Genomic DNA, 19,407 nt, shown 5'->3' with positions numbered 1-19,407 from the left:
TTCTAGACTACAGCAATCTGAAGCCAGCCAGGATGCAAAGGATGTTAGATATGGGATCCAATAAGGCTTAACGAAATTGGAAACACAAACAAGGAATAACACACCAGAATTCTCTGGGAAACATACTTACTCACTTAAGAAGCTAATCAGTCATGGTTAAACTATAGTGTTTAAGTCTTTGTAGGGTAAGAAAAAAAACGGGTTGTACAGCAAAGGAGCAACGTAGAACTCAATGGGGAGCAAGAAGAGGTAAGCTCTCAGGAAGTACTTGTGGCTGTTAACACTTATTTTTCAACAGCGTACTCTCACAGGTGGGCCCTGTTGTTTCAGACAGTTATGCGTGCCAGAGCACTGCAGAAAACAAGTTTATATGAATTTCCAGGCTACCTCCTACTATTCAAAAGCAGGCTGAGAAGGAAACATCTGGGATGGACAAAAACAGCGCTCACAAAAGTGCTTACCAATGAAGGGATCAATGACATGACGCTTTTTCACCTTGGTTTCCGTGATGGCAGCATAATAGGCACAAGTCATTTTGATGAGCCAGGCTGCTCTCATTACTGGGACAGTGTATTTCGCCAGATAACCAAAGACCTCTTCCTTTTTGCTAAAGATGGGCACCTGTAACAGAATTGAGAGGGAGAATTGCAACCAAGGACTTAGACGGGAACTATTCCAAAGCAACCTCTAGTCAGAAAGCAACAGTACCAGAGCTGCATTTCAGTATAAACAGAAACAAAACAAATTGAAAGCCGACAGAAAACAGAATTACATCACTGTAAATCCACACCCTGAATCCTGCAAACAGCTTTGAGGATATCCTCCAGAATGGATATAAACAACTAGAAAAGATACAGACTAAGGACTGAGCGAGAAACACAGAATATCTGCTATATAGACTGAAGATTTTCGTTTATGTAAACAAAACACAGTGGTTACAAAAGTCTTGTAATATCATCAGTAACAAACAGAAGACTGGCAGAAACAAGGAACTGAGTACCACAGTAGAAAGAAATGCATTAATTCAAGATTCAAAGATCAAGCTACAACATGGGAGGATACCAGTGAAATCATCACACTGCTGATCTATAAACCAGGAAACAATAACACATCACAGCTGTGGGGCTCATTTCCACAGGATATTACGGAGAGCGAAAGTATGCCTGTGTTCACAGAGGAATGACACAAATTCACAGAGAACAGGTCCATTTGGTGTTATCTCAAAGTCCCTGAACTACCGACAGTTCAATTGCTTTGCTATGTTTCTTACATTCTTCCCGATTAGTCTACAATGGCTCAAAGACACAGACTACTTGGCTACCGACAGTTGCTGCTTTCATGATTAAGTCCACAAAAATTGATGGAGCCCATTGCAGGAAAATGGGGAAGGCCTTGAAAGGTTCAAGCTTTCACAGTGACTTCAGGAAACCGACAGACAACATGCTAAGGAGGACACAAGGACTACATTTATAGAGAGACAGGTTCTGGGAAAAATCTGATTATTTTTCCCCCAAGAGTGACTCAGAACTCCAAGGACCAGACAAACTCCAGCTTCTAAACTACATGCTCTGCTACCATTTCACAACTGGGAGCTGTGTTTTTCCACAAGGCATACTAGATTCCTGAGTTCCTTGTTTATAGGCCCACCCTGATATAGAGCTAGCTCCCCTTGCTGTCGGGCACGACAAAATGGCTAAATAAGACCCTTCTTTCTTCTTTCATACTCTACAGAATTCAACACTACCAGGGAAATATCTAGCCCTAGACCTCAGAGCACAGAAATGCTCTAGCCTGGCTGAGACCAAGCTATAATACACATACTTTTCTCAGCTTAAAACCAGAAATGTGTCACTGCAACAGAAGACTGGGAAGTCACTCAGCTGATTATTTCACGTAATTCTCACTGTGACTTCTGAGAATTTGAAAAACCCTCCACAATAGAAATGGTCCTAACCTAAACAATGGACCAAAGGCAACAATGGCAGCTATTCTGAAAGACATCCAAACCTTAAAGTCAAGTATCATACATGCCAAAAGGCAAAGCTGAGCCCAACCTCCAAACAACAGACGGGGGACCAGTTCTTTGAGTGGGAATGACTAGAGCCAGTGCACTACAAATCCTGGATACGCTCTTCAATCTGAAAGTTTTAAGAGATGCAGAAAGAAGAAACATCTCCAAATAGAAAAAAAAACTTCTACTATACAAACACTTCAGAAACAAGCACAGATTAAATGCTCTGCCCTGACAGGTAGCCTCTCCTGTAACATACCTTTTTAGCAAGATGAGTGAGGGGCTTAGTTCCAGCCAGATCTGTGAACCAGTTGTTTATGGCACTCTGAGAACGTGCTGTCACCAACCAAAAGTTATCCTTCTGATTCACCTGGGGTTTCCGTCTTCCCGTGTCAGGCAGCGTATTGCATCGCAGCTTTTCTGCAATAATACTGCTAAAATTTGAACTGATCTGGAACAAAAAGAACAAAAGGATGAGTTACATTTCACAGGTCAAAGATCTATTCTATACACTTAAAACCTCATTTATCGCTCCTACCAGAAGTCTCACCAGTATCAACTTTTGAAACACAAAAAACCTGCTAATAATTTCCTTTGGTATATTTGCAAAGAGGAATGCTTCTAGACAACTCTTACAATAACCGAGCAGGGACTCCAGTTGAGACAGACACAACTCTTTATAAATACTTGTCAAACCAAACAGAAGGCTTCTTGGACAGATGTCAGCCAAGGAAAACAAATATACTGTGCTTATTGATTGCCTTCCATCCCAGGTCATTACTAGTCCTCTTGTCCAGGAGGCCAGGAAGTTAACATCTTGATTTTAGAGACTGAAAAAATGGAGTTGAAGCCTGTCATAAAAGTCCCATGTTTAAACTGCCAGATGTTTCAAGAAATCTTACTTCTCTTCTACCACGGCCATAAGGAAACCAAACCAATAAGAAGTTTCCCGCTTCTGGTATCCTAGTCTTCTGCGTTAATTGCAGAATATAAGGAGTTCTAAATGCTGGTTTAACAGAGACTTAAGATGCAGACCTGCCCATAAGATGTACGGAACAAGACAAGAACTTGCTCTCTCAGAGGCAGGACACAGTTCCTAAAAGTATGCACAACTTTGATTCTACAGGAATAGACGGTTAAGTCCTAAAACACCCATCCTATAGATGAGGGTCTCCTGGTTCTGGACAAGGGGAAGGAACGAGAGCCAGGACCGCCCAGGGCCCAGCAGCCCACCCGTACCAGGCACCAGGCCCTGCCACCCCCCCACACCGTCCGGACGGCTCTCACCTTCGCTGGATTGAAATTGACATTTTTGGCACTGCCGTGCTCGTCCCCGGAGACCGCCGGCTGGTTATTGAAGCCTTGCTTGACGTTCAGAGCAGTCAGCTCATCCTGCGGGGGGAGGGACGGTCGGCAGGGCCCGGCGAGGCCCCTCCACGCCAAAGGCCCGCAACGCCTGTCCCCGCCGGGGCGGCCGGGCCAGCACGGGGACTGGGCAGGGGAAGGCCCGGTGGGTCCCAGCCGCCCCCCAGCCCCAGACCCCCGCTACCAAGCAGCGCCCCAGCCGGGTGCTGGGACACCGAAACGGCGGCCCCGCCGGCAAGCCACCACCCCACCCCCCTCGAACCCGGGGGCCCGGCGGGACGGACCCCTCAGGCCCAGCCACCTCGGGGACGCAGGGCAGCCCCGGGGCCTCCTCACCGCCAGCCCCCCGCCCCGGCCCCCCGCCCCGCACCTCCTTCTGCTTGGGATCCTGCGGGTAAACGTCGGGCGGGCCGAGGCGCGGGCGCTTGAGCGGGCGGTGCTCGTAGCTGAGGACGCCGAAGGCCGCCATCCCGGGCCGGCCGGCAGGCAGGGGCGGCCGGGCCACAACAAGGACCGCCGGGGCCGCCCGCGCACGCGCCCTGCGCCGGGGCCGCCCGAGCGCCGCGCCGCTGTCAGGGGCGGTGCCGAGGGGAGACCGAGCGCCCCGGAGCCGGGACGGGGAAGGAGTGCCGAACGGCGCCGGAGAGGGCCGAGCGCTGCCGGAGAGAGACGAGCGCTGCTGGAGAGTGCCGAGTGCCGCCGGAGAGAGACGAGCGGTGCCGGAGAGGGCCGAGTGTCGCCGGAGAGGGCCGAGCGTTTCCGGAGAGGGCCGAGCGTTTCCGGAGAGGGCCGAGCGTTTCCGGAGAGGGCCGAGCGTTTCCGGAGAGGGCCGAACGCCGCCAGCAGTGGCCAGCAGGGCGAGGGTGGGATTCTGTCCCTCCGCCCCGCTTTGGGGAGACCCCCCGCTGCAGTGCTGCCTCCAGCTCTGGGGCCACCAAGAAGGACGTGGACCTGTTGGAGCGGGTCCAGAGGAGAGCACGGAGATGCTGGGGGGGCTGGACCCCCTCTGCTGTGAGGACAGGCTGAGAGAGTTGGGGTTGTTCAGCCTGGAGAAGAGAAGGCTCCAGGGAGACCTCACTGTGGCTTTTCAGTACTTAAAGGGGACTTATAAGAAAGATGGAGACAAACTTTTTAGCAGGGCCTGTGGTGATAGGACAAGGGGTAATGGTTTTAAACTAAAAGAGGCTAGGTTTAGCTTAGATACCAGGAAGAAATTTTTTATGATGAGGGTGGTGAGACCCTGGCCCACGTTGCCCAGAGAGGTGGTAGATGCGCCATCCCTGGAGACATTCAAGGCCAGGTTGGATGAGGCTCTGAGCAACCTGATCTGGTTGAAGATGTCCCTGCTTATGGCAGCCGGGTTGGACTAGATGGCCTTTAAAGGTCCCTTCCCACCCAAACTATTCTATGATTCTGTGATCCGTACCCCAGGACTTCCTCGCAGCCCACCACCACCTGCAGTCCCGGCCACCCCATGGCCACTGTCCCCCCAACAGCACCCCAATCACTGCGCCCACGTCCACCCCCAGTCTTCTCCCCCATCACTGGCCCTGCAACCAACTCCTCTGATTGCCCCCAGCTCCCGACAGCTGCCCCCATGAACCCCTGTGTGAGCATCTCCCCGTAGCTGCCCCCCAGGACTGCCCCAGTGACTCCCAGTTCTGCCCAGTTCTCAGGGACCCAGCCCTGGACACCCACAGTCAGGCCGTGGGTTGGGAATCCCCATCGATGGTGCTCCTGAGGGGCAGTCCTGGGAGGGTGAACCCTGTGGCATGGTGGGGCGAGCCGCGGCAACACAGGGGGATGCATCGCGGGGTCCCAATGGGGTGCGCTGTGGGGCTGAGGGGGAAGGGTGACGGGATCCCATGGGATGAGCCGTGGGACCCTGTGGGATGAGCCATGGGGCCCCAATGTGGTGAGCCGCAGTCCCTTTCGGAGCGCGTCATGGGGTGCCCCACGGCAGCAGGCGGTGCCGTGGGGCAGGAAGCGGCGCGTGTGCGGAAGCCAGCAGCCCTGCGCGGTGGGCTGTGCGGGGAGCCTGCTCGCACGCGCGCCACAGCTGGCCCCGCCATGGCGGTGCCCAGCGCCTTCCTGGCATCTGTCCTCCTCCTCCTCTGCGGGCTGGGCCCCTGCCTTGCCACTGCCCATGGCTCTCCAGGTGAGGGGGGCACACGGGCCCCAGTGGGGGCGGGAGGCTGCGGTGCCCCATGGGTGGATGTTGCTCCCCGGGGATGGCGGGCAAGGGCATGACGTGGGGCTACGTGGGCTGGCGAGGCGTTAGGGCATGTGCCAGAGACCCTGTGAGCCCCTGATGCACCCCGGGACCCCCAGCACCTACACGGCCCCTTGCAGTGGGGCTGCTGGGGGAACTGGGCTGTGCCTGGGAGCCCTGTTGGGTGCCCTTGCTCCCGCCCTGGTGCTGGAGCATCACTGGCACCACCAGCCCCATGGTCTCTGGCCTTGCAACTCACCCAGCCCTATGGATCCTGGCCCCGTGGCCCTACTGGCCCCACAGCTCCCCGCCCTGGGGCTGCCAGGCCTGCAGGTAGCGCTACTGGGAGGGACCCTGGCCATGGGAGTCCCCCGGGGCAGGCCGGGGCAGGGGGCGCTGGCAGGACAGGATGCGCAGGTCCTATCGCTCTGAATCAGCTGGCAGATCTGCACCAGCCACCCTTTCCATCCTGGTCACGTCAGCGGCGCTGCGCGCAGGCAGGGGACTGGGGACGGTGGCTCCTCTTTCCACTCAGCACCCTCGCCCCACCTGTCGTCCCACTTCTTGGCTGGCTGTCAGTACAACACCAGCTTCCCGTGGCAACAACGCCCCTCCGCGTCCCTGGACTTCCCGGGCTGCCAGGAAGGTGCCCTCTGTCTCCACATGCGGAAACAGCTGGAGCACAGCTCCTGTTTGCTCCATGGCATTACATTACCACCATGGAAAGGTCTGGCTTTCTCCTGCCCCCGTGGTGCTGGCTGATGGGTTTGGGCCTCAGAAGGGAACGGGTGTCCCATTGACTGATTTTCAGGGGGAAAAATCCCACATTCTGGGAGCCCCCAGGACAGCTTTCGGCTGTCAGCAGCTGGTTTGGTGCTCTACAAGGTGAGGCCCATCAGAGGAGCTCATCCCACAGCAACCCATGACCACGGCTGCCAGAGGGGACTGTGGCGTGATAACCGGTGTGAGGACTGGCACCGCCGCCATGTGCCTGCAGCCCCCAGCCGGACCAGGATGTGGCCTCCAGCTGCGTAGGCAGGACCGGGGCAGGCACCGTGGGGCGGAAGGAGGAGGCAGAGGATCTGGCGTGGGTTCTTGGAGCGGCTGCTCTGCCTCCTGGGGCTCAGCGCTGCTTCCTGCAGAGACGGAATCAGCAGGGCTCGGCCCCTGGCCCCATGGTGGAGGGGCTGCGGTGGGAACCACAGCCCGGCATAGCACCCGTCACGCAGACACAGGGACACAGGGGCACCTGCAAGTGCCCGAAAGGATAACATCGAGATGAATTTAGCCAGGATGGAGATGTCAGGCACAAATCACTGATTTTCTTACGGGACAAGCAAAATGGGTCAGCAGGGAAGGGTTTCTGTCCCGTCCCACAGCATCAGGGGCATCAAACAGTGGCAGCGGGGCGACTTCGGGGAGCGGGTGGAGGAAGCGGGGTGAAATGGCACATCTGGAGCAAGAGGGACCAATGGCACAGATGCGGGAGGAACAGCTGCTCGCCTGGCAGTCGTTGGGAGGAAGATGTGGGGCTGCCAGTAGCCCGGGCCTCACCGACACAGCGTGTGTGAATGGGGCGGTGGGGGCCTGGCATTGCTCTGCTGGGAAGAGCTGGCCTTGTTTGGCTTACAACTGGTGGGGCTGTGCAGGGACCCCCGGCGTATGCTGTGCCTCCCCCGTGCGCTCCTGGGGCACAGCACAGCTGCCCACCGCCGCGGTGCCCAGCAGCATCTGTCTGTTGCAGGGGTGGAGTGTGTCTTCTTCAACGAGGAGTACATGACCTGCACATGGGGCAGCAAAGAGAAGCTCACAGCCAACTACTCCCTCTACTACTGGTAGGTGCCCCTGCCCCACGGCCATCCCCACAGCAGGGTGTCCAGCGGTGGGTCCCTGCACGGGTGGCTCCTGCCGGCATTGCTGGTCCCAGCAGCAGCCTGCTCCTCTTCCCCCAGCCCAGGGTGGGGGAGGCTCTGTCTCTGGGGCAAGTGGGATGGGATGCGCTGGGGAAGGGGTTCTGGGGAGGGCTGGGGTGTACGGGTGTCTCGGGGAGCCCCAGTAACCCGCTGTGGCACAGGTACGAGAACAGGTCCCCCATGGTGGAATGCAAGCACTACCTGCAGGACCAGGGCATCAGCATCGGCTGCTACTTCAACCAGAGCGAGATCATCCAGTTCCAGCCTTTCCGTGTCCTCCTCAATGCCACCTCCAGTGGCAAGACCCTGGAGGTCCTCAGTGAGCGCATGGAGCTGCAAGACTTGGGTACGGACTGATGGGGGGCACCTGCTCTCCGCTGTGGGGCTGGCAGTCCCCAGGGCTGCCCCATCACGGCCCGGCTCGGGGCAGGGCATGGGGACGGCACTCACTGGGCATCGCCTGTGCCTTGCAGTGAAACCAGATGCACCCGTCAACCTCACCATCCGCAACATGAGCGGCAACCAGCTGCGTCTGACTTGGAGCTCCCCGTACCCCAAAGGCCAGTGCCTGGAGCATGCCGTCAAGTACAAGAGCAACAAGGACACCAGCTGGACGGTGAGAGCCCCCCACGGTTGTGCCTGGGGGATGAGCTGTGCACCCTCCACCATGGCAATGCCAGCCCTCATGGCATGGCCCCCATCTCCCCGCAGGAGCACCGGGTGAACGGAGACATCTTCTCCTTCCCCAGCGTGGACTATGAGAAGTACTACACCTTCTACGTGCGCAGCAAGATCAACAGCTACTGCGGCAGCACCCAGCTCTGGAGCGAGTGGAGCGTCCCCATGGTGTGGGGCAGCAATTCCACCAGCAAAGGTAGGTCCTGGGGGCTGCAGCAGGACAGGGCGGGCTGGGGCATGGTGGGGCTTGGCAGGCATGGGGTGGCCAAGAGAGTGGAGAACTGGCCTGAGGCAGCAGCTGTAGGGTGGAGACCCAGCCGGGTGCCTCGGACGCAGGCAGCAGCGTCGGCCCCTGCATCCTTTGCACTTCTGGAAGCCAAACATTCCCCCGCCAGCAGGACCTGCTGACTTTTGCCAGGGGTTTTGTAGCCCTGGAGTGCTGCTCTGGCACAGCTGGTCCAGAACAGGGTCATCAACCAGTTGTGGTGACAGCGTGGCAAGGCTTGGGGACCGGCCCCTTCTCCATCCCCCGCTCCCAGCTGAGCCCTGCCACGGGTGAATCCGTGCTCCCATGGCCACCCACAAAGCACCACCGGAGGGTCCGTGTCACCCTGGCTCTTTCCAGGTGCAGTGCTGGAGCACCTGTCCTGGTTCTGGATCCACACGGTCTTGATTCCCATTGCCTCCTGCCTGCTCTTGCTGGTCCTTGTCGTCCTGCTGGTGCGCATGGAAAGGTGAGCCTGGGGCGCCAGTGGGGGGCAGCAGCGCTGGGACCCTTCCCCTCTGACACATCTCTCACGCACAGGGTATGGGTCATCCTCATGCCCCGAATCCCCAACCCCAGCAAGAACTTCGATGAGCTCTTCATCACCCACAATGGCAACTTCCAGGTAAGGTGGCTGTGAGCAGCCCTGCCCTGGGCTGCCCGCCTGCCCCGAGGGACTGGGGCTGGGTGGTGACTCCGCTCACCACGCTCTGCTCCCCCCAGGAATGGGCTGGAGTCCCCAAAGACGTCGTGGAGAGCTTCAAGCCCAACTACAGTGAGAACATCTGCTATGTGAGCGAGCTGCCCCCCAAGGACAGCTACGAGCCCCTCCGGGAGGGCAACAGCCACCTGCTGCCTGTGACACCCGGGGCCCTGGCCACCCCCCAGGAGCACAGCCCCTATAAGAACAGCTACCCGGGAGTGTGACACACTCCTGCAGCCCCGCGCCCTGCATGCTCCGCACCCCCGCTGCCCCAGACCTTGCCATCCCACCGGCCTCGCTCCCCGTGCCCACTCTGCCTCTGCCAAATGCCCGGGACCCCTGGCCCTGCTCCCTGCCACGGCCACACGCAGCTCCCGCGACATGGTGGCACACCAGAGCTGCCGGCGGCTCGCCGATCCCCCCTCCCTGCTCCGAGGTGCTCACAAGCACACCCAGGGACATGTCCCCACACCCTGTCCCCTTTGTGCCCCGCCGCCCTGTCCCCATCCCTGCTGTCCCATGCCCATCACTCTTGTGCCCTGCTGTGTGGTGTATGAGGGCACGGACTCCGGCTGTGATAAGCACGAAATCATTTATTGCTTCTCAAGCCTCGGCTTTTATACCCGAGCTCTAAAACTTCCCATGCACCTGCTAGGCAAGTAAACACATATTTCAGATCACCAGCCCAGTCGCCTTATTCAGTTCCCACCAAGATAAGCACGCGAAGCTGTTTACTTGTTCCATGTTTATATCGCGAAGCTGTTTTCTGTTACGTGTTTATATTGGACCAGTTCCTCTTCATTCCATCCGCATCGACATCTGGATTCCTGTTTCTGAGTGCTCTGCTCACGGTGTCTTTGGCCGTACGCAGGCCTCTGCTCATAGATCTGCCACAATCACCCTTGTGCCCTGCCGCCCTGTCCCCATCCCTGTTGTCCCCATTGCCCATCACCCCCATGCCCTGCTGTCCTGTCCCCATCCCTGCTGTCCCCATGCCCATCACCCCATGCCCTGCTGTCTGGTCCCCAAGCCTGCTCCCCACATGTTCCCCACCCTTATGGCCCCACTGCCTGGTCCCCATGCCCGCTGTCCCCATGCCCCGTCACCCTCATGCCCTGCTGCCTTGTCCTCCACCGGTCCTGCCCTGCTGTCCCCAGGCCATGCCCCTCCACGCAGGGGAAGGCGTCGGGGCGAGGCCCAGGCGGAGCAGGGACAGAGGGGACCCGGCGCGAGGTGGCTTCACCCTGCAGAGTGTGAAGAGAGGCAGCGCCAGGGCTCAACAAGGCTGGGACATCCCCACCGCGCACTGCCCAGGCTGCGGCCATCTCTGGGGGCGGTGGGCAGGGCTGGGTGGGACAAGGGGACAGAGGGATAGGGGGACAGAGGGACACAGGGACGGGGGAACGGGGGACACAGGGACGGGGGGACATGGGGACAGGGGGAAAGGGGGACACAGGAACAGGGGGAAAGGGGGACGGGGGAAACGGGAACACGGGGACAGAGGGAAAGGGGAAAGGGGGACACAGGGACACGGACAGGGGGACACGGGGACAGAGGGACACGGGGACAGGGGGACATGGGGACACGGGGTCAGGGGGAAAGGGGGATATAGGGAGGGGGGGACATGGGGACAGGGGGATAGGGGGACAGAGGGACACGAGGACGGGGGAAAGGGGGACACAGGGACAGGGGGACACAGGGACAGGGGGAAAGGGCGACACGGGGACAGGGGGATAGGGGGGACAGAGGGAAAGGGGGATGCAGGGACACCCTCTGCCCCGCAGCGCCCCCCAGCGGCAGGCGGGCCAGCCCCTGCCCGGGGTGGGCGGGGCCTCCGCGCCTGACGGACGGGTAACTTTCCACCCCTGTCCACGTGGTGTGCCGGGGTTCCGCCCCCCTCGCCGCCGATTGGGGGCGCCGTGCCGGTGGCCCCGCCCCCTGGCGGCGGTGACTGGCGGAGGCTGAGCGGCGGTTACGCCCCCTGACGGCAGTGATTGGCAGAGACGGCGCGGCGGGCACGCCCCCCGGCGGCAGTGATTGGCGGAGGCGGAGCTGCGGGCACGCCCCCCCGCCGCCCGGCTGCAGCGGTGCCCGGCTCGGCGCCGGCGGGACCGGACCGGACCGGACGGGGCGGGCGGGTCCGGCACCGGTACCGGCACCTCACGGCACGGGCTCACCATGATCGTGTGTCCCCAGAGCGTGGAGCACCCCCGAGGAAGCCGGTGCCAGCGGCTGCCGGGGCAGGTAGGACCCGCCCCGTCGCCACCGGAGACGGTACCGGAGCACCGGGCTCGGCCCTGCTCGCCGCCACCGGCCCGGTCGGGCTGCGGCACCGGCTCGCCAGGGCATTCCCGCCGCCCTCCCGCGGTGCGCGGGGCCAGCGGGGACGGGCTCTCCCGGTGCGCTGGTCGGCGGCCCCGTGCCGGTACCGGTACCGGTGCCGGTGCGGCGGCGCCGTCCCCGTCCCCTTTGTGCGGGATGCGGGAGGCGCCGTGCCTCCATCACTGCCAATCAAACTTGTTTTTCTCTCTCCGCTTGCACTGCCCGCGCCGCGCACCGGGGGCGCTGCCGCCGCCGCCCGCACAATGGGGCCCCGGTTACCGGGCCCGGCACCGCCGCGGGGACCCCTGCCGCGGGCACTAGCGCGTCCCCCGTCCCTTCGAGAACCGGGGCTGGGGGCCGGGCGAGAAGTGCCCGCCGTGTCCCCGTCCCCAGCGAGCATCACCGGCGGAGCCACCGGTACCGGCGGAGCTGCGGTCTCACCCCATGGAGGAACGGAGCCCCGGGGCTGTGGGGGAGCCACACCGCGGGGTCCTGCCCGGCCGGGCAGGAGGCGAGGCGGGGGCGTCCCCCGGCCTCTCTCCCGGCGCAGCCTGGGTTCACTCCCGGGCGCAGGGCGCAGGACCGGCTGGGCTCCTCCGTCCTCCTGCCTGCTTTACATGCAAACTGCTGCCCGGCAATTGGCTGGCCGGCCAGCACCTGCCCGGGCAGGGAGAGGGTGAGGCTGGCGGTGTGTCGGGGGGCCTGTCGGGGGACTTGGATGCACGGAAGGCCCCCCCGCCCCGGGTAGGGAGGTTGATGTTCTCCCACCGCCCAGGGCTGCGAGTGGGCGCAGGGGAGGAGGAGGAGGGTGATGCCCGTGGAGGGTGAGGAAGGTGGCACCAGGGGCAATGCGAGAGGGGGGAGGTGGGTGGCGGTGCCAGTGCAGTGGGGAGCTGGCGGAAGAGCCCACGGGGGGAGGAGGGCTGAGGTGGGGGTGCCCTGCACCCTCCTTCATCCTCCCTTGCAAGCTGTGTCTGCCTGGTCGCTTGCTCCATCCTCACCCGGGCAAGCAGAGCGAGGAGAGCTGGTGGCCCAGGAGGCTGAGCGGTGGGCTGGGCACATGGCTCCTCACTGGGGACCACTCTCCCCCGGGGAGCAGAAAGGCCCCCCCGGTTCCTCCACCTCTGCCCATTGGAAGGAGAAGACCAGTGGCTGTAGCCCCGTGGGTGTCCGCAGGGCAGCTTGTTTCCCTGAGCAGAGGGACTTTGCGGGGGACTTTCACAGGTTGCTTCTGGTTTGCACCTCCCCCGGTGGGACAAGAGAAGCCAGCGCTCTTCATCCTTCCCCATTTTAATTTGGGGTTGGGTTTTTATTTCTTAACCCCTTCGGCCAAAAGCAAGAGGAAGCTCCACATGGCATCAGGTAAATCTCTTGATGCCTGAGCCATGGTGCGTTCCTCAGAAGTGCAGGAGGGTAGGAAACAGCCGAGCTGTGCGGCTCAGCCCCGGGGTGCTCTGCTCCGCGCCCCGCAGCTTTGCTGTCCCCGCCGGTCGCCTCATGGTGGCATGAAACGTGGTGGCTGCTGCAGAAATTAAGGCCTGATGTAGCCCTCTGATTGGCAAGGCGAGGAGCATGGGGCATCGGGGGTGCTGGTGGGGGCTCCGAGGGCTGTGCGTGTGTCCTGGCCGGCAGTGACAACCCGGGGTCATGGTGGAGCACAGGCTGGTTTGCAGGCGCGCTCCTGGTTTGCTGCTGTGCCACCGTTGTGGCCTGGTCACCAGCCTTCAGGTGACTGCGCAGGGGAGATGGGCGGGAGGAAGGTGACGGCGGTGTCAGTGGGGCCAGTGGCTCCCATGGGAGATTCGTGTTGGAGCCCAGGAGGGGAGGTGCCCCCACTGCACCCGAGGGTGCTGCTGGGCTCCCGTGTACCAGCGGGAGCCGTGACTCTGTGTGACAGGGGTGAGCGCTTGCTGTGCCCTGCGTCGGGGCGGACGGGCTGTGGGTGCAGACTCTGCTGTCGGATGGACGGCCGCAATGGGGCTGTTGGGTGCAGCCGCTGCCTGGGCGCCTTTTGCCCATCCCTACCCTCTGCTCCCACCACAGCTGGGGTGGCCAGGCTCAGGGCTGGGGCGGGCACTGTTGGGGACGTATGGCCTCCCCTCGACAAGTTGCCTGTCTGTGTTTTCACTGGTGGGTGCACCCGGTGCCAGCTGTGCCACACACCTGTGTGCTGCGGGACCTGCTCCCAACGCTGCGGGAGACCTCTGAGCCCCTCCGTGTGCTCCTGACCGTGGGGTGGGTGCCAGGACGTTGCTTGTCCCTTGGCTTGCCGGTGTGGGAGCCTGGGAGCGGCTCCACACTGGCTCCCCAGCTCTCCCCCATCCCAGTGCTGGGCGGGAGGGCTCGGTGCTGACAGCCACGTGTTTTCTCTCTTGTGTTTCTCCTGCTCTGGCCTTGCGTTTGCCTCTAAGGCTGCAAGGAACCATCACTCCCAGTTTGCCCTTTGCTTCCGCTCACCCTCTCCCAGGCAGAGACCAAGCGGTGTTTCTTGCAGCCTGTCCTCCCGCTAGCGGTGACCCCTCTGGGCAGTGCTCTGCCCAGCTCCCCGTCCCCGAGCCTGAGCCCTCCACCGTGGCTTCGGTCTTGACGGTGTCCCTCCGGGAGCACCCAGCCAGGAGAGGGGATCCCAGCCCTTCGCGGAGCCTGGGGTGGGCTGCTGCGGCGAGGGCCGCTCTGGGGGGAGCTAAGCCGAGCCCGTTCCCCGCAGGTAGTGAAGATGTCTGGCAACGACCCCGAGCGTCCCCAGTTCCTCTTCGTGAAGGTGCTGGCGAGCCGGGGGCGGCTGGAGGCGGTGACGCAGCAGATGGGCTACCACCCGCAGTACCTCGAGAGCTTCCTCAAGACGCAGCACTACCTACTGCACATGGATGGCCCACTGCCCTTCGACTGCCGGCACTACATTGCCATCATGGTGAGCCCTGCTAGGAGCTGTCGCGGGGGACAGGGGGGCTCTGCTTCACCCCACCAGGCTCCCCGCTCTCCCTCCACCTGATGGCCCGTGCCACCGGCTTCTCTGCAGAGGCCAAAGTCATGATGTCCCAGAGGTTGGGCAAGAGGTGGGCGCGAGGTTCCAGGCCGCCCGTCCCGCTGGCACGGCACGGGGATGCTGATGTGCTGCTCTTGCAGGCGGCCGCCCGGCACCAGTGCCGCTACCTGGTGAACCTGCACGTGCTGCAGTTCCTGCGGGCGGGGGGCGATCCCCAGTGGCTGCGCGGCCTCGACTTCATCCCTCCCAAACTCCGCAACCTCAATGAGATCAACAAGATCCTGGCGCACCGGCCGTGGCTCATCACCAAGGACCACATTGAGGTACTGGGGGTGGGGGGCATCAGACAGGGATGAGGCGAATGGCGTCCTGGGGTGCATCAAGAAGAGTGTGGCCAGCAGGCGGAGGGAGGTCATCCTCCCCCTCTGCTCTGCCCTGGGGAGGCCACATCTGGAGTGCTGTGTCCAGTGCTGGGCTCCCCGGTTCCAGAAGGACAGGGAACTGCTGGAGAGGGGACAGCAAAGGGCTACCAAGATGCTGAGGGGGCTGGAACACCTCTCTCATGGAGAAAGGCTGAGGGATTTGGGTCTCTTCAGTCTGGAAAAGAGACGACTGAGGGGGGATCTTATCAACGCTTATAAATACTGAAAGGGTGGGTGTCAGGAGGATGGGGCCAGGCTCTTTTCAGTGGTGCCCAGTGACAGGACAAGGGGTAACGGGCACAAACTTGACCATGGGAAGTTCCACCTCAACATGAGGAGGAACTTCTTTCCTGTGAGGGTGGCAGAGCCCTGGCACAGGCTGCCCAGAGAGGTGGTGGAGTCTCCGTCTCTGGAGACATTCCAAACCCGCCTGGAGGCGTTCCTGTGCCACCTGCTGTGGGTGACCCTGCTCCGGCAGGGGGTTGGACTGGGTGATCTCCAGAGGTCCCTTCCAACCCCTGCCAGTCTGTGACTCTGTGAGGGCAGCGGTGGGGACAGCAGCATCCCCAGAGGGTGCTGTCACCCTGCCCGCATTGCATCGCTGGTCCATCCGTGTCCTGCAGAAGCTGCTGAAAATCAGCGAGTGGAGCTGGTCGCTGGCGGAGCTGGTGCACGCCGTCGTCCTCCTGGCACACTGCCACGCACTCGCCAGCTTTGTCTTCGGCTGCGGCTGCGAGCAGGATGAGGGGCCGGGGGGCCGGGGCTCGCTGAAGTCCTTATCACCCGGGAACCAGTGCTTCTGCGAAGCCACCACCGCCAACAGCTGCAGCCAGGAGCTGCTGCGCATCAACCGCAAGCGGGTGAGCACCTGGCAGGGGGGGGCCTGCGGGGGGATGGGGAGCACGGCCAGGACTGCTGCCCTCATCTCCTGTGTCTGTGCAGTCCCTGGACTCCTGCATGGAGCTGGATTCCCTCCGGGAACGCATGCAGCGGATCCATGTGGAGACCGAGGGCAGGGAGGAGACGAGGCTGCTGCAGCAGGAGCGAGAGGAAGGTGAGGGGCAGGGAGCGGAGGTGGGTGTGCAGGATGGGAGTTCGTGTGGCAAACCTGGGTGCTTCTCCTCCGAGTCTGTACTTATATTTTCTGTGATGTACGGTTCGGAGAGGGGTTCCTTGGATGCTGGTGTGGGGGAAAGAAGGCTGTGGCTGAGGGGCAGCAAGGCCTGGCTTTCGACGCCTGCTGCGCCTGGGAACTTGGCAGCTGAGCATCGCTCTGACCCCTCCATGGGGCTCTCCCCTCTCACAGATGCCGATGGGGAAGTCACCGGTGCCACCAACCTTGCATGCTACATGCAGGACCCTGACTTTGGATACCAGGACTTTGCCCGGCGCGACGAGGATCAGACGCAGGTATTCAGAGTCCAGGTGAGGTTCCTGCTCTCTCGGCGGGCAGCAGCCGGGCTGTCACCTCTCCTCTCCTCTCCGCTCCCGGGGGGGAGCAGGCGGTCGCGGGGGTGCCTGTTCAGCCCACATCTGGTGCAGCTGCTTTTGTGAAATGCCCGAGCGGGGAAGTTCAGCTGTGAGAGGGGACCTGCCCCATGAGGCCTGGGGAGAGGGAGGTGACCCGTCCCTTCTGTCTCCAAGGGCTGCTGGCTTTTTTGACATCGCCTTCACGGAGGCAGGGGTCAACATCTTTCAAAAGCTGCCTGCGGAGGGATGTTGTTGTTTGTGGCAGAGAAAAGCTATTGAATTCTGCTGCAACCCCAGGTCTCCAGCCCTTCTTCCTGGGAACGTGTCCCAGGCTCCTTTCTGCAGTTGCAAAAGCCTCTTGCTGTGCTCAACAGGATTACTCCTGGGAAGACCACGGCTTCTCGCTGGTCAACCGGCTCTACTCTGACATTGGGCATCTCCTGGATGAGAAGTTTCGGATGGTGGATGGTCTGCAAAGCAGTGCCATGGCCAAGCGGCAGGGCTGCGAACCCTCCGTCTTCAAGCGGGGCATCTGGAACTACATCCACTGCATGTTCGGCATTAGGTAGGGAAACCAACCTCGCGGTCCAGGGGAGAAAACTGAGCTGACCCAGGCAGGAGGAGGGTAGGGCACGTGGGCTGCCTTGCAGGTGGGCTTGGAAAAGAGATGGAGGTGAATCACCCGCCTGGATGTTGGGCCAGGCAGGGAAGAGTTGCTCAGCTTCTCTGGGCAGGGCAGGGCACTTTGGGGATGGGGCTTCAGTGCCTAGTGGCCACTGCTGTGTGTCCCCCTGCTCCACAGCCGTGCCATGCCCTGGGCAGACCGCAGGCGAGGTGCTCCGCAGGGACACGGTGCTGGCCGTGACTCGTTCCTGTGCTCCCTGCAGGTACGACGACTACGACTACGCGGAAGTGAATCAGCTCCTGGAGCGAATGCTCAAAGTTTACATTAAAACTGTAACCTGCTACCCAGAGAAGACAAACTCGGAAATGTTTGACAGGTTCTGGAAGCAGTTCAAGCACAGTGAAAAGGTGGGACAGCCGGCCCCTGGCTCTGACCGGCGGCGGTGGGGCTGGGAGCGGGCAGGGGCTGGGGGCTGGGGCGCTTCGGGAGGTGTATGGAAAACCTTGGAGCCGCCAAAACCAGTTTGAGGCAGGTAAGGGGGAGTGGAAACTGGCTGTTTGGAAGGAGCCGGGCTTAACGTGGCAGGAAAGCGCAGCTGCCTGTGCTAGAAAAATTGGTGGCGTTTTGTCCCCTACCAAAAGACTCACTAGCCCGGATGGGCATTTCCTCGCGCTGCAGCCTGCAGCACACTGTGGCCGCCTGAACCTCTCTTGCCTTCCCCCTTAGGTCCACGTGAACCTGCTCATCCTGGAAGCCCGAATGCAGGCAGAGCTGCTGTACGCGCTGCAGGCCATCACCCAGTACATGATCTCCTAGAATGGCGGGGAGCTGCGCTGCGGCAGGGCCGGGCAGCGTCCTCTCCCTGGACTCGTGCGTGACCCGTCGCGCTGGGATGGACGGCGAGGGATTACTCAATTTAGTTTACTTGACTGTCTTGTTCCTTCCCCCCCCAAACCACCCCCCACACACACCTTGTGGGGCTCGCTGAGTAGCCCCGTGACGTGCAATTACCAAACTGTGAGGGAAGTGCGTGCTGCTGAGATGTCAGTGTGATGCTGGAGACTTGAACACGGCTGAGGAGGACTGCCAAAGATGGGGAGAGGGAGGCGGGAGGGGACTGGGGCCAGTTTAGAGGGATGGCCCCCGCCACCAGGAGCAGAAGCTTCTCGCCTGGCTGCTGTGGGAGCCTCGGCCACCGCAGGGAGGGCAGAGCTGGCTTCCTTCCCTCTGCTGCAGTGGCTGCCCTGCCTGCGAGCCACCCTCCAGCGCCCGGCCTCAGCGGGCTGCTGCATCTCGCTCGGGGCCGGCGGGGCAGCTCCCAGGTGCGTTGCAGTGTCCTGAGGTGGGAGAAGCACCAGCTCCGAGAGAGGGCCCTTCCCCAGCCTGGGATGGGATGGGGACGCGCTTGTGGCCCGTGTGTCCCCTCCTTTAGGTCTATGTGCCAAACCCCCTCGGGGATGGACGAGCGATGCCCCAGGCGCATGCCAAACTGTGAAGCTTTTTCTGGCAGGGTGCTCTGCCTTCTCCGACAGCGGGGTGAGGAGGTCTCTGACAGCGTTCAGGTTCGAGGTTGGTTTCTGTGGGAGCCTTTGGGCAGCCCTTGGGGAGCTTGCCCCACACCCCTTCCTCTGCCTCCCATCAGGCAGCGGAGGGGCAGGAGGAACAAGGGAGGCTTCCTGAATTAACGCGGCTCCTATCTTCTTGCCACCATGAAAGGGCTGAGGTCCTGTTCCCAGCCACTTGCTGGTTAACAGCACGGTGGAGGATGCAGGTGAGCTAGGGGCAGCTTCTCCTAGACCCTGGGCTGGGGGGGATGCCGTGGGCTGGCCCCCTTTGAACAGAGGCAGCCAATGGCCGAGCCTTGCCCTCTGCCTGCACCACCGCTCCCCAGCATGCCACAGCCCTGGGGCAGGGATGGGACATGAGGGACCCAGCGCAGGCCCTGGAGAGCCACCACGAAAGGGGATCGAGGCCACCCAGGAGAAAGGGGAGCCTGAAGCAAGGGCAGCCATCGAGTCAGCCCAGCGCACGCTGCTTCAGTTGACCTGTTTACTGCGTAAATGTACAGGGAGAAAAACTTGTGTATGGAAGCTACAGAAAAAGCCTATTTTTGCTATAAATATATTATGTTTGACATGGACGCGTGCTTTATTTCTGCCAGACGTTGGGAAGGGGAGCCAAAGTTCCAGGGCTCCTCTGAAGGCAGGACAGCAGGGCCTGGCTGCCTGCAGCCCCCAGATGGCTCCAGCTCTAGGAAACCCAGCATTCCTAGCCATGGTGGGGTCCAGGGCCAGCAGCTGGGCACAGGCTAGACCTGTCCTGTTCAGCTCAGCTCTATCCTCTTCACAGGCTCACGAGCAATTCCCGCAGCATTGTGTGTACAATAGGAAAAGAGGGAAGGTTTTTCAAGGGGTGCTCTGGCAAAGAGGAGGGTG

At 61.2% G+C, this 19,407-nt stretch overlaps 3 protein-coding genes across 5 annotated transcripts in view; 2 read left to right on the top strand and 1 right to left on the bottom strand.

The window, feature by feature from the left end:
- Window positions 1-3,914, bottom strand: part of MED12 (mediator complex subunit 12) — a 38,555-nt gene extending 34,641 nt beyond the window's left edge. The window contains exons 1-4 of one of the 2 annotated variants that reach the window (XM_054214184.1): window positions 3,747-3,914; window positions 3,299-3,403; window positions 2,271-2,462; window positions 462-621 (exon numbers count right to left, since the gene is read on the bottom strand). In XM_054214184.1, coding sequence (XP_054070159.1) covers window positions 462-621; window positions 2,271-2,462; window positions 3,299-3,403; window positions 3,747-3,845 — 556 coding nt within the window. In that variant the 5' untranslated portion in view covers window positions 3,846-3,914. The remainder of the gene's footprint in view (window positions 1-461; window positions 622-2,270; window positions 2,463-3,298; window positions 3,404-3,746) is intronic. The other variant, XM_054214183.1, reaches the window with a different exon arrangement.
- A 1,468-nt stretch (window positions 3,915-5,382) lies between these two features.
- On the top strand, window positions 5,383-10,001 carry IL2RG (interleukin 2 receptor subunit gamma). The gene is made up of 8 exons (XM_054215528.1): window positions 5,383-5,534; window positions 7,333-7,423; window positions 7,663-7,847; window positions 7,975-8,117; window positions 8,213-8,375; window positions 8,805-8,913; window positions 8,985-9,069; window positions 9,168-10,001. The coding sequence occupies exons 1-8, from the start codon at window positions 5,447-5,449 to the stop codon at window positions 9,369-9,371; spliced, it is 1,068 nt and encodes a 355-aa protein (XP_054071503.1). The 5' UTR covers window positions 5,383-5,446; the 3' UTR covers window positions 9,372-10,001.
- A 1,221-nt stretch (window positions 10,002-11,222) lies between these two features.
- LOC128914480 (sestrin-3-like) lies at window positions 11,223-19,106 on the top strand. Of its 2 annotated transcripts, none has more exons than XM_054213478.1 (9): window positions 11,223-11,391; window positions 14,177-14,380; window positions 14,596-14,778; window positions 15,501-15,737; window positions 15,820-15,931; window positions 16,184-16,287; window positions 16,722-16,912; window positions 17,235-17,379; window positions 17,699-19,106. In XM_054213478.1, exons 1-9 carry the CDS (start codon window positions 11,326-11,328, stop codon window positions 17,786-17,788), a joined length of 1,332 nt encoding a protein of 443 aa, XP_054069453.1. In that variant the 5' UTR covers window positions 11,223-11,325; the 3' UTR covers window positions 17,789-19,106. The 2 variants fall into 2 exon arrangements, with proteins under 2 accessions (XP_054069453.1, XP_054069452.1); XM_054213477.1 differs by having other exon boundaries at window positions 16,184-16,302.
- Window positions 19,107-19,407: the final 301 nt, after the last annotated feature.

This window comes from Rissa tridactyla, chromosome 9, assembly GCF_028500815.1.
Source record: "Rissa tridactyla isolate bRisTri1 chromosome 9, bRisTri1.patW.cur.20221130, whole genome shotgun sequence".
NCBI classification, from domain to species: domain Eukaryota; kingdom Metazoa; phylum Chordata; class Aves; order Charadriiformes; family Laridae; genus Rissa; species Rissa tridactyla.
This window is presented reverse-complemented; position numbering and strand designations above follow the sequence as displayed.